This window comes from Echiichthys vipera (genome assembly GCF_963691815.1).
Source record: "Echiichthys vipera genome assembly, chromosome: 13".
Taxonomy (NCBI): Eukaryota; Metazoa; Chordata; class Actinopteri; order Perciformes; family Trachinidae; genus Echiichthys; species Echiichthys vipera.
Genome location: NC_139838.1, coordinates 14,857,018 through 14,870,183, shown reverse-complemented (window position 1 = coordinate 14,870,183; position 13,166 = coordinate 14,857,018). Strand labels below are relative to the sequence as shown.

Genomic DNA, 13,166 nt, shown 5'->3' with positions numbered 1-13,166 from the left:
GTAGATATGCAAGAGCTTAATAGTGATTAAACAGACAACAGCTATTCCAGGGGTCTTAGCTCACTTTAGACGCACAAATGCACATTTAGATCCACACACAGCTAGCTGTCATGGTCGGTTGTCCTCAGGGTAGCAAAGGGAGAAGAGACCCCACAAACGGGCCTTCTGGTGGGGATGCAGGAGACTACTCAATCACTACTTGCCTCAGAGAGACAGATGGACTGCTGGCCAATGAGACACATACGTAGATACACACACACACACGCACGTACGCCTCAAAGATGACCTAGACCCCCCACACTGAGGTAGCAGTGATCAGATGCATCAAGTCCATCCATCAGCACTGAAAGTGAAAAATGACGTCTGGAAGTGTATGATTATGCTCCCGGGCTTCTAGGCATCAATCAACGGACACACACACACACACACACACACACACACACACACACACACACACACACACACACACACACACACACACACACACACACACACACACACACACACACACACACACACACCACCCCACCACGCATTAAACACAGAAGACACAGAACTTGAAAAATGAACCAAAGTAAATTAATCTCCTTGTCTGGGAGGTTTGTGTGTGTGTGTGTGTGTGTGTGTGTGTGTGTGTGTGTGTGTGTGTGTGTGTGTGTGTGAAGAACAGAAAGAGGGATGATCAGTGTTATTGGTGAAGAGAACAGAGATCACGGTCAGAGCAGGATTTAATCAAGGGGAGAGTGAGAACAAGTTTGTGTATGTGAGCGAGTGTGGTGAGGTTTATCTGAGTGCTCTTCACCGGTTGAAGCTGAAGAACATCACCAGCTTCAGTCAAGGAAATAATCTTTCACAAGCTTTAGAAGAGATTAAAGAAATCAAAACATTTGTGACATGCCTGGAATCACCAGCCTTTCTGTTCTTACAGTATGTCTTCATCCTCCACTCATCTTCTTCTTCTTCCTCTTCTTCTTCTCCTCTCACTCTCATCACCCTTCCTCCCTGGTGTCGAACACGGCACTATTGGAGTGTGTGTTTTTCAGAAAGGGTGATGTGTGTGTGTTTGGATGTGTCCCAATTTGTGTGTCGGTGCCAGCTGTGGCAAATAGACCATAATAACAGACTTTAAATGCCACATCCGTTCCCACTTATCATGTTAACTCCTGCAACAGTCACCACGGGCTATGTTAAAAAAGTGCTACTGGTTCCTGTTTATCTATGTTGTACATGATAACTCATAAAAGTAAAATAAAAGCCCCCTTTTCAAAGTAAAAACATAAAAATGTAGAGTTAAAGGGGCAGCTCTGAATTTTTGAAGTGGGGTTGTATGAGGTACATATCCATAGTCGGTGTATTACAGTAGATGGCAGTCGGCACATCCCCAGATTTGAGAAGCAGACAGAATTTTCACTGCTTTATTGAAGGCCGTAATCTTTGCTCTTGTCAAATCCACCACACATCTTCGACAAAAAAATGTTACCTCACAGAACACAGCAGTTACTGGTCTACAGCTGCCTCAATCAGTTTTTAACCACCAAAGTCGCATTGTTGATGTTACATGATAATTTCATAGTTTAATTCTAGATTGATTTGAAATGTCTACGCTGCATTAACTCAAATAAAGCACAATTATAATACAATTTAACAAAAAAAGTGTTTCAAGAGAATTTAGTTTGGAATTATAGGCTAAAGACTGAATGGATACAGTGCCCATGTGAAACTGTAAGAAAAATACAGTTAGATTTCTGAAACAAAGTTATAAAAAGGGTTAGCTGTGATGACCCTGGTTTGGCCTTTGAAAGTGTTTTTTTCGATTGATCCTGCAGGTCTGTTGAAAATGTGTTGGATGTGTTGGATGTGTTGATTGGAGAAGATATTAATGATGGCTAACTGATGTAAAAAAAACAACAAGGAATGAGGTAAGAGAGGAAAACAAGTAGCACAAGGTGAGTGGAAGGAGGAGGAGGGATATTAACGTGTGATCAGAAACCTGTGATGATTTGCAGAATAAGCAGTCATTAGAAAAGCTGAGTGGAAATGGCTAAATGCAATAAAACTACCTCAAAAGTTTTTACGAATGTTTGAGGTGGATTTGGCCTTTTTTGAAATAGGGTTGGCTGACCAGCTGTTTCCGCTGTTGACATCTTCTCGGATATTCCCATAACATCATCATCCCCGGACAGCATAGAACATGGCCGATCCTACGGTAGCTGACATGAAAGAACTATTAAAACTTAAATTGAAACAAATTCCTGAAGAGCTCTTTTTTTCCGCATTTTTCTCTCATAGATGTGGTTTAGATGAACGAGTTGACTCGTTCTGTTTCCAGTTGAAACTTAGACTTCTCCAACCCTGCGTAGCATACTACGCCAACTTCTGACGAAGCTGCACAGCCTAGTTCATTCGCTCCTAGACAGTTGATGAAGACACACCTTATTTGAATTTCTTTTTTTTGTGACACAACAAAGTTCGCTTAAACTTCACTTGACAGTTCATAAACACAGCTAGTGACAGGAGGTGACAGACACAAACTTAAGCAGTGGAGTTCACATATTTTAATGTCAAAATTGGCTTCAAGGTCCTATATTATGCACATGTTCAGGTTCATTCTTGAATTTAGGGTTTCTACTAGAAGATATTTACATGCTTTAATGTTCAAAGACATTATTTTTCACATACTGTCTGACTAAACCTGTATTCACCCTAAAAATCCCCAGTCTGCTCTGATTGGTCAGTGTGTCTAAGTCTTCCGCACTCTCGGCATCTTTGCACCATCAACGGCACTGTAACAGCACTTTCTACCTATATATTTCTGTGACATCACAGCTGTACAGAAGTCCTGGCGGCTTGAAGCATTTATATTATTATCAACCTGCTATATGATAAAAGAAAAAAGTCTTGCTTTTTAGAATATGTGAAATTTAACAGACAGATTTAATAGGTTGGCATTAAATAAGATTATGTGACATTTACCAATTTACACAAAAATGTGTGTTGTTAGATGTGATCAAGTACAGAACTTTATTCCGAGTCTTGATTTGTTTTTCCTTCTTTCTGCTAGCATCTGTTTCATGAATAAGAATATTCCTTACGGCAGCTGCAGGTTAGTAAAAGAGGGGATAATACACTGTCAAGGCAGCTAGTAAGTCAACGGGTGCACCATGAGTGAATAAAAGCTATTGATCTGCAATCACAACACACACACACACACACACACACACACACACACACACACACACACACACACACACACACACACACACACACACACTCATTGAAACGTCTGAGATAAAGCCACCTCTCAAACGTCAACGGCATTTGAAGAAATCAATGAAGACTCCTCCTTCAGACGCATCTCATTAATATGTTGGCGCGCAGAAAGGCTGCTCGGCATAAATCTGCAACTTTATTGTCAGTAGTTAACATGAGACAGGACCAAAGTTGATGGAGTAGCAGAGAAACTCATAACGCAAGCAGCTTCGGCAAAGCTACCACTTTACAGCACAGGCGTGTGTGTGTGCGTGCGTGTGTGTGTGTGTGCGTGCGTGCGTGTGTGTGTGTGTGTGTGTGAGAGAGAGCTTTTCATCCACTCCAGTTACTAATCACAGACTCGTTCTCTCTCACCCTGCATAATTCTCCCCCTCGCCTTTATAAATCTTTCCTCTCTCTCCTCCTCTTCCTCTCTTTCTGAGGGCAGACACAGCAGATGTGTTGGCAGCTTAAATGACCTCTGTGATGTATGACTTAACAAACCCCAGGCATCCATCAACCCTAACCTAAGTGTGTGTGTGTGCATGCATGCGTGTGTGTGGGTGTGTGTGTGTGTGTGTGTGTGTTTGTGTGTGTGTGTGTGTGTGTAAATGTAACAAAGGGAGAGTGAGAGAGATGCTACTCATAAAGCACAATTTCAATTCACCTTCAGCACAAACTTGTGGCTAACAAACACAGAAGAGGCCTCTCCTCTCCTTACCCATGAATCTACCCCCCCAACACACACTCTCAAACACACTCTCTCTCTCTCTCTCTCACACACACACACACACACACACACACACACACACACACACACACACACACACAAACACACACACACACACACACACACACACACACACACACACACACACACACACACACACCTATTTCATGAATGAGCGTGTCTACTAGTGTATGTAGATGTGCTGTATCCATGAATGTGAATGAAGCACTTCAACAGTGTAATTACATTGGCCAGGATTCCCTCAGTCTGCATAGATAGACTGATGAGAGATGCCCTTTCCAACCCCTATGTGTGTGTGTGCGTGCGTTCGTGCGTTCGTGCGTGCGTGCATGCATGTGTGTGTGTGTGTGTGTGTGTGTGCGTGCGCAGTTAAGCTTTTTACAACATACAAGATAGAAAAATAGAAGTAACGTGAGTTTTTGCATGAGGAAAAGAGGGTCCTCTGCATGTGCTTATTGGCCCTTTAATGTAAGTGCAGATGAAATGGGATCTTGTAAATGGATTATGTGAAAGTTTTCATCACAGCAACCCAAACACGTTTTCCCTGCTCGGCTGCCACAGTCGTCCATCAGCCCCGCGCTGACAGACGGCGGACGTGCCCTCTCCATGCAGTAATTACAGGAAGCCAAGGAGGAGCTGCTCCAGGCACATCCTGGCACACGGCTCACCTGGATAACTTTTTCCTCCTTCAGTTTGTTTTAGGGGTTTAAAGGGCATCAAAGACAAGTTCAGGTCAGTCTGTCAGAGGTTCTTACATTTTTTTCATACTTTTATACTGAGGGTATTTTAAGTAAAGTTTTGTATTTATTTTGATAAATTGATTCTATTAAACTTCTTTCAGTTAATGTAAGTTCCGTTGATTATTAACAGTATTGTCTCTATGGGAAATCTGTTGTGAATCTCCCCCTCAACAGAAACATACAACATAGGTTGACACCACAAATATTAAAGTTAAAAGGTCCTTGGTCTCACATATTCATTTAAAATAGAATAAAGATGGAGAGAGATGAAAGAGAAGGAAACAAAGCTGAGGAGAAGTTTTGGTTTTCAGAATGCATTTTTCAAATCACATTTGAAGTTTGAACAATACCAAACTAATTTGAGGAAGCGCAAGTCTTCACAAATGCACCACAGGACTGCTCAGAGTCTGGGACCTATTTGCTTTCTTTGTCTTCTTTTTACACAAGTTGATTGGCTAGCCCCCTGGTTGTAATGAATATTTTCTGTGTCATGTTTAGCAGCTTGTCTTTTGACTCTCTGATTCTCCTGCTAATTGTCTCAGCAGGGCAGCTGACCAAGATGGCCGACCTGCCCTCTGGATCACTGTGTTATACTCCCCCAACAAAAGATGAGTTGAGGAAAACACCAAGGAGAAATAAAATACTTCGCCCATCCCTCTCCCCGAGAGGTGCCAGATCTTTATTTCACTCTTTTCTCTCTGCTTTTTCTGTCTCAGTGCCCACAAAGTGATTGGAAAGCACACGACAATCTTTTTTTGTTGCCGTTCGATGGCGCGAGATAATGTGGTCATTATCATCGCTAAAGGAACAGGTTGGGGCTCAGACAGGGTTTCATTGGGGGCCTTTAAGTGCACACACACACACACACACACACACACACACACACACACACACACACACACACACACACACACACACACAATTTCAGTGTGGGAAAAGAATGCATTTAAAAGAGGGACAGCTGTTTGGGTGGCTTGTGAGGATGGCAAGATGGCCTACTGTAAACTCCACCTGTGCATGCAGCCATGCCTCAGGCTGTGGGGGAAAGCCAGGGCCAGCGTGGGAGCCTGTCATTTTGTCCGGTCCACTGCGAGGTGTGTTTTAGTTTGCAGGGGCCTCACAAAGTGACACGTGAATATACTATAATAGGCCACATTTTATTGGGGATTTTATCATAAGGAATTCTCATAACTGATTTTTTAAAGACCTTTTTAGAATCCTTAAAATCAAATTTACAGATCAACTTTTTCTGATTGTATCAGAAACAAAATTTGGTTAGATTATTTTAGTCCATAGCTTATATTTTCACTTTTATTTTTTTTTGTTTTGCGTCCGTCCCTCTAATCTACAGTATACGGCAGTCAATGTGATGGATTAATTTAAAACTTAATATGTTTGATGATGAGATTTAAAGGTAGCTTAACCCCACCACCAAATCCTATTCCACTAAGGTCAAAATCTGAGATACTGAGATTTACTAAGCTAGTTAGCTTTAGCAGGAGTTTAGCTGCATCCTTTTTCTCCATCATGACTTGATTTAACTGCCTTATTTGGCTATGTGTAAAAACAAACTGAATTATAGATATTTGTCCATCACAGATAATAGCTAGAGAGGAAAAAACAGATAAAATAAGTCAGTTTACTTTTAACTTAGGCAGAAGCCTAACCTATCTCACAAGATCATTTGATTTAGCTGCCAGTGGCACAAAATGCAGTGTGTGCCACAGAGGCTTTTAAAGCCCAGAGATTACAATGAACACAATGATAATAACCCTTATACCAAATTATAGACTTCCTGCACAGACATCCGTTTAAAAGTGTGGGGAAATCGGTTCCAACGTGTAAAATGTCAATTGCATCCGTATATCAGACATTAGAGTTGCCTCTGAATGCCTTGTTTAGCCACTAAACGTAATGTAGAATAATGTACATGACTTTTTAATAATTTTAAGAATAGACACTGTGAAATATAAGCCCTCTGATGGAGTGCACTATTTGTCTTTGCATGGGATCACCAAAATGAATCTGGTGCACTATCAATCACCCGGTGTAGACGGTGTGTGTGTGTGTGTGCGTGCGTGTGTGTGTATGTGTGTGTGTGTGTGTGTGTGTGTGTGCGTGTGTGTGTGTGTGTGCGTGTGTGTGTGTGTGTGCGTGTGTGTGTGTGTTGGGGGGATGTTTGAGTGGATGAAGAATCTGATTAACTTTGTCCTCTATGTGTGTCCAGCTGACTTCATCCAGGCTGGTGATAGAACAAGAGAGATGAAGAAAGGGCAGGGAAGCAGTTAATACCAAACAAATGAAGGAAATGGATTAAATCCTGCTGTTTTATTAAATTTGAAATTCAAATGAAATGCTCCCTCTGTGGTTTGCCCATATATTAAGAGGCTGAAGATCATTCTGGGTTATTTCTATAGGATGTATAGGTGCATGTTAACCATCCATGATGTAGGATATTTACCTGTTCACATTCAAGTGATAAAAGTTTCTCCACACAGTGTCTCGGCCCTCCAGCTTGTGTCATGAGCTATTTAAACGATCTGTAAAATGCTTTTAAAAGCACAGGAAGAGATGTTGTTTTTAAAGACAACATTTGTTTTGAGTTGAATGAGATGAAATTGCGGAGGTAGTGGAGGTGTCCTCCCCTCCCTGCCCCAGGGCTGACTAGATACGCCCCAGGGACAGGATGGGAAGAACCGGCCTGCCTCTCATTCATCAGCCTCTAAATGGCTTCACAACAGCAGTTTAAAAAAAACATTAGGTTGTAGAGCTGAAACAAAGCTTTTTTTTCTGTCTGAAATATTCAAGAAGGTATGGGTGTTAACTTTAAACACTAAAACGCATTATCTAAACTGCACCAAGGTTCTGTTGATTTTTCTTTTTATATTTTATAAATAAACAAATGATTGATAACTGCTATTCAACCCTAACGAAGCGATGACACATCACACGCTCAGCCACATATCTGTTTGAAGGTAAAAGTATGTGACTGCGGGGGGTGTTCTGGGCAAAGAGCTCCACTGAATGTATTGTCTTTAACTTAATATGTTTTCTCCTACTTGTTGCGATTTAGAGCGCGCCACTCGCGAGACCTCACTTTTTTTTTTTTTAAATACGACGACCTCAAGCGCAACTATTAAGTGACACTCTGAGCTGCTCTCTGATTGGTCCTCCTCGGGCTCTCAGCGGCACTTCAAAGCCACGAAGAAGCTACAACTACTAAAGCAGTCGGAGAGGAAACGCTACTCATCACGTTCAGTCAGCGCGAGCTCACACAGACACACACACACACATAAACACACACACACACACGCACTCAAGCGAAGATATCACACCACAGACCATGGCTGCTACACTGCTCGGGGTAAGTTTACATTTCTATTTTATTTGCTGAAACTTTTCTATTTATCCGAGAAATCTCTCATCTCCCTTAAAGCGCCCAGAGTGTGGTTTTCATGAAATGCAGTTCACCTGGTACTTTAAGGACTTTGACTCTTGTAGTGTCTGCAATAACCAACATAATGCCTATGATAATAATAAAGATAATAATAATACTGTAATATATCAGTCCGACAGCTTCTGTGCTTCCTCGGGCATTTTTCCTACCTGTTGTTTTCACTGATGATGACAGAGTTTGTGAACGCTGCAGCGAACGCGTCGAGCTATCAGTAAAAAGTAAATGTTTGTTTTTAAAAGTTAAAGGGAGAGGCACATTAAATGAAAATACACGAAACCCCCTCATTGTGATTGATCTGGTGGTGGCGAAGTGTGGTGTCATTAACGTAAAAAGCAACAACAACAAAACGCAGTTGTACGCTTTTTGTTCATTTATAATCTGAAAACGTTCACCTGCTTGTTGGCTGACAACCGACTTGGAGGCGCTCCTTCCGTTGTCGCATTGATGCAATGAGACGCACGCTATAACCGTGTCTCATCATTCATTTAGGCTACATGAGCTGGATTCAAGCTGCGAGGTCCAACTATTTCACATCGCGTGACCCACCGATTCAGGATGTTTGCGCGTATTTACGCACACCATGTTTATCAATGACTCTGGAGGGAAATACCTAAATGTCTGTGCCCCCCACAGGAGGAACCCCGGCTAGGCAGCGCACCGCTGGCAATGCTGGCCGCCACCTGCAGCAGAATCGGTGAGCCCAGCGCCTCGTGCTCCCCAGCTCTTTCCGATGGAGCCCCAGGATTTGTGAAGGGGTTTCACCCGTGGAGAAGAGGCGCCCCGGGTACCAGCAGCCTTGGTGCCTGCTTCACCTCTCTCGGGGTTCCCGATGGAACCTCTAGGAATAACGGGACCGGACTGACGGAGACTTCCAGCGCTTTCTCAGTGACCACTGCCAACTCTCCTTTTGGAAATGATTTTTCAGTGTACCAGACCTCCGTGTCATCAGACAACTGTGTTCCCGACCCCACGCACGCACAGCGGTCTGTGTTTCTGTCCAAATTTCCCTCTTCAGTGGAAGGCATAACGGGGATATATCCGAGAATGCACGCGCATCCCTATGAGTCATGGTTCAAGCCAGTGGGAGATGTCGGTAACGGGTCTTCTGCTTGGTGGGACATGGGGACCAGCTGGGTGGACACACAGAGCCCGTCCGGGTTACCCTCCCCTCTGAGCGGCTACAGCACTGACTTCAGTTCTGCCTTCGGCCCCGGTGCCTCTCAGCACCTGCACCCCGCCACACAGCACCTGTTTGACGGCTTCAGGTCACCTGTCCCGGCTCCCTACACAGAGCCCGCGACGACTGGGACTTCGGGTCTGACAGGAACACCAGTCGTTTCTCTGCCCGCATCTTCCCGCTCCTCCTCAAGGCGCTACTCCGGCAGAGCCACGTGCGACTGCCCGAACTGCCAAGAGGCGGAGAGCCTCGGCCAGGGGGGCACGAGCCCTCGGCGGAGGGGCTTGCACAGCTGCCACATTCCGGGTTGTGGTAAAGTTTACGGCAAGACATCTCACCTGAAGGCTCACCTGCGCTGGCACACCGGGGAGAGGCCGTTCGTCTGCAACTGGCTCTTCTGCGGGAAACGCTTCACGCGCTCCGACGAGCTTCAGCGGCATTTGCGCACGCACACGGGGGAGAAGCGATTTGAATGCTCCATTTGCCACAAACGGTTCATGCGCTCCGACCACCTCAGCAAGCACTCGAGGACGCACAGCGCGGAGGGCTTAGAGGACGGCGCGGAACCGGGTCTCGGTAAAGGGAGCAGCGACACGGACAATAGCCTCTCCGGTAGCCCGAGCCAGTCTCCCGGGGTACATGTGCGTGATACTGTCCAAACCAGCGAGGGACAGAGTGCGGTGGAATAATTTACAAAGCTAAACACGAACAAAGCAACAAGTGGGCATTTGATAACACTGTACCAGCCTGTGTGGAGTGTGTTTTCTTGGACACTTAAAAACTGAAATGGCACTTTATGATGAACAGCTGTGGATGAACACTGTGTCCTTACCTCACCTATGTTATTTGTAGCCTTCTTTGAAAATAAATTTTTACTCTACAGTTTATCAGACTTGTGTTATTTGAAGACAAGTTATATGCGCGTAATGTACCCTGAGTTTGTTTAGATTTAGACAAGTGGCCTGTTATATCATTTAATTTAATTTAAGGTCTTGCCATGTCGTTATGGGTTATTTTAAATATGTTTGGTTAAAGTCATTGTTTATGTTTTTCTCTCTGTTTACACAAGTTTTTATATTAGGCGTATATATTATAATTTATGACTAAATAGCATTTTTTTCGTTAATTACAAATATTAAACAGTATGCATTGTTGTATACATACAATATATTGTATACAACAAGCCATAATATATATCTAAACTATTCTAAATAGGATAAAAGAATCGCAGTACTGGAATCCCACTGTATGAGAATTTCTTTATCGCCTGCAGTTGATCCATTCAGTGTATTTTTCTTTAATTGACTGTTGATTTGATGATGAACTGAAATCAAATGAAATGAAAAGGTCTAGATGTACATTATGTCAGACATTTTTACATACATTAAATCAAATAAATGACCATTTGAGGTAATATTTCAGTTGAGTTGGGGTTTAACTGAGGGCTATGGCTTGTGGAAATTTAATTTACCTGATCTATTTCAAGTGTACACTCTGCTGTTGAAGATTTAATGGTATCAGATCATGTATCAATAATTGTATTTTGCAGACTTTCTGTGCCTGCCTATTGCTTCAATATCTACAGTGATTGATCAGTAACACTCATTTCAATTGCCTTAGTGTGCATCTCCACCTAGTGTTCAGTCTATTCAGTCACCAGGACCACATGGTTGGTCACAGGTTTTTTTGTACATTTTGTTGCCTCACTATATATATATATATATATATATATATATATATATATATAACACATATTTTCTAGATGTACATAACCCTGCATTCAACTAAACTTAAAACATCGACCTTATGTTCATTTAAAATTCAGGCTAGCTTGCAAAAGAGACACTAGTCTTGCTTAATGTGAAACTGCCTTATACATAATAAATATTTGCAACATTCAACATGAATTAGGCCTCACTTATTTTCCACATTTACATTAAAATACGTTTGTTCAAATGAAACCAATTGGTACAGAAAATCTAAAGAACTCAAGAAATGATTTAAAAAAGATCTTGCACATTTTATTGTAATGAAAACATTCATGCTACACAACTAGTCACATTAATTGACAGCAAAACTACACAGAAAAGTGCTGTTGTTACTCCGAACTCAGTGTCCGGTCAGATGAGATGATTATAACCTTATTGCTGAATTATTCTCATGGTTAGAGATAGAGGCCGCTCTTCATAAACACAAACAGTACTTACTACCTGTAACCCAAGTAGCCTCATCATAAAATATCACAAAAACTTAAATAAAAAGAAAAAATATATAATCACAATAAATAATAATTAGTGTTCCTGACTTACAGTAAAAGAGAGCAGCTATTGCTGTAAACAACATTGTGTTAAATACAATTAAAAAATGGAGCGTCATTGGGAAAGCCTCACAAGATGCCATGCAACTGGCACTCTGGATCCAGAGGATCTAGTGCATGAGGGGGAATATTTCAGCTCTGATCTCAGAACCTCCAGAGCTGATTTGAACATCTGCCCAGCAGTTAGTTTCTAAATCTAAACCTGTCAGCAATGGCTCTGGGATGATCAGCAGATGCATGCACACACCCTCTCTTTGATGATACATGCCGTTAATTGTCAGTATGTTTCTTTTTAAATAAGATATTTCAGTCCATTGTTATTCCAGTGTTGTGGATTTGTTACATTAGCTTCAAATGCACTTAATGCGAAGATAGATGCCTTCTAATGCCCGACATATAGCAATCATTCAAACCCACCGTCACAGCTCTCCTGTCCCAAAGACCCCACAGTTTTCAGTAGTATAATGCAAAACAATTGCTCAAGTGCAAGTCTAACCAGATTATCAAAAACTGACAGTCACATGAAACTATATTCTCACAAATCATGATAGAAAAATGCCATAAAGTAACACTAATGAAACTTGAAATGCAGTTGATCGGTTACCAAAAACAGAATGCAAAAAAATAAAAAAAACAAGGCAAGGTTTGCCACGAATGACTGAAAATGTGATCAAATTAAGAAATTAAATCAGAATTTAATTCAGATTCATTGGTGTGCTTCTTGAATTAAATCCCAAGGCAGTACAGCTGAGGTCAGTAATGCGTTGACAGTATTATTGGAGAAAAAAAAATGTCGTACCTCAAGCTGGCCACAGGAGGGCAGTCTAAGACAGGGAGCGCTTTGGAGTGTCACACAATCACATAAACCTAAACCATGTAGTGTTTTTCAATAAAATCATAAATAGAAAGCCCCTCACTCATACACACACACACACACACACACACACACACACAGACACACACACACACACACACACACTGACACTCCCACACACACACACACACGCACGCACGCACGCACGCACGCACGCACGCACGCACGCACGCACGCACACACACACACACACACACACACACACACACACACACACACACACACACACACACACACACACACACACACACACACACACACACACACACACACACACCAATGAGTTAGAGCAGTAATTGCTGCATGGTTAAAAAGCGAGGAGCCTTTTATCTCGTGGAAGAGGCGGCCTCCCTGCTGCCACAGAGGAAGAAGAGGTGGGGGATATGTGCTCTTTGTTTCATCTCGATTTCCAGGATACTGGCCACATTAGTCACATTGATCAAATGTGATACCATGGAGGTTTCATAGTTTAGTTTATCATTATCAGAGTCTCCGCATGCTGCAGGCTGAAGTTTTATGAAGGTTTAGAGGCGGGGGAAAAAAGCCTTTCATTGACTCTTCTTCTATATGTCTCTACTGACGTCCTTCTGACCTTTGCCTA

At 42.4% G+C, this 13,166-nt stretch overlaps 1 protein-coding gene across 1 annotated transcript; it reads left to right on the top strand.

The window, feature by feature from the left end:
* The first annotated feature begins 7,980 nt into the window (after nucleotides 1-7,980).
* Nucleotides 7,981-10,259, top strand: sp8a (sp8 transcription factor a). The gene is made up of 2 exons (XM_083926237.1): nucleotides 7,981-8,104; nucleotides 8,831-10,259. The coding sequence occupies exons 1-2, from the start codon at nucleotides 8,084-8,086 to the stop codon at nucleotides 10,061-10,063; spliced, it is 1,254 nt and encodes a 417-aa protein (XP_083782363.1). The 5' UTR covers nucleotides 7,981-8,083; the 3' UTR covers nucleotides 10,064-10,259.
* Nucleotides 10,260-13,166: the final 2,907 nt, after the last annotated feature.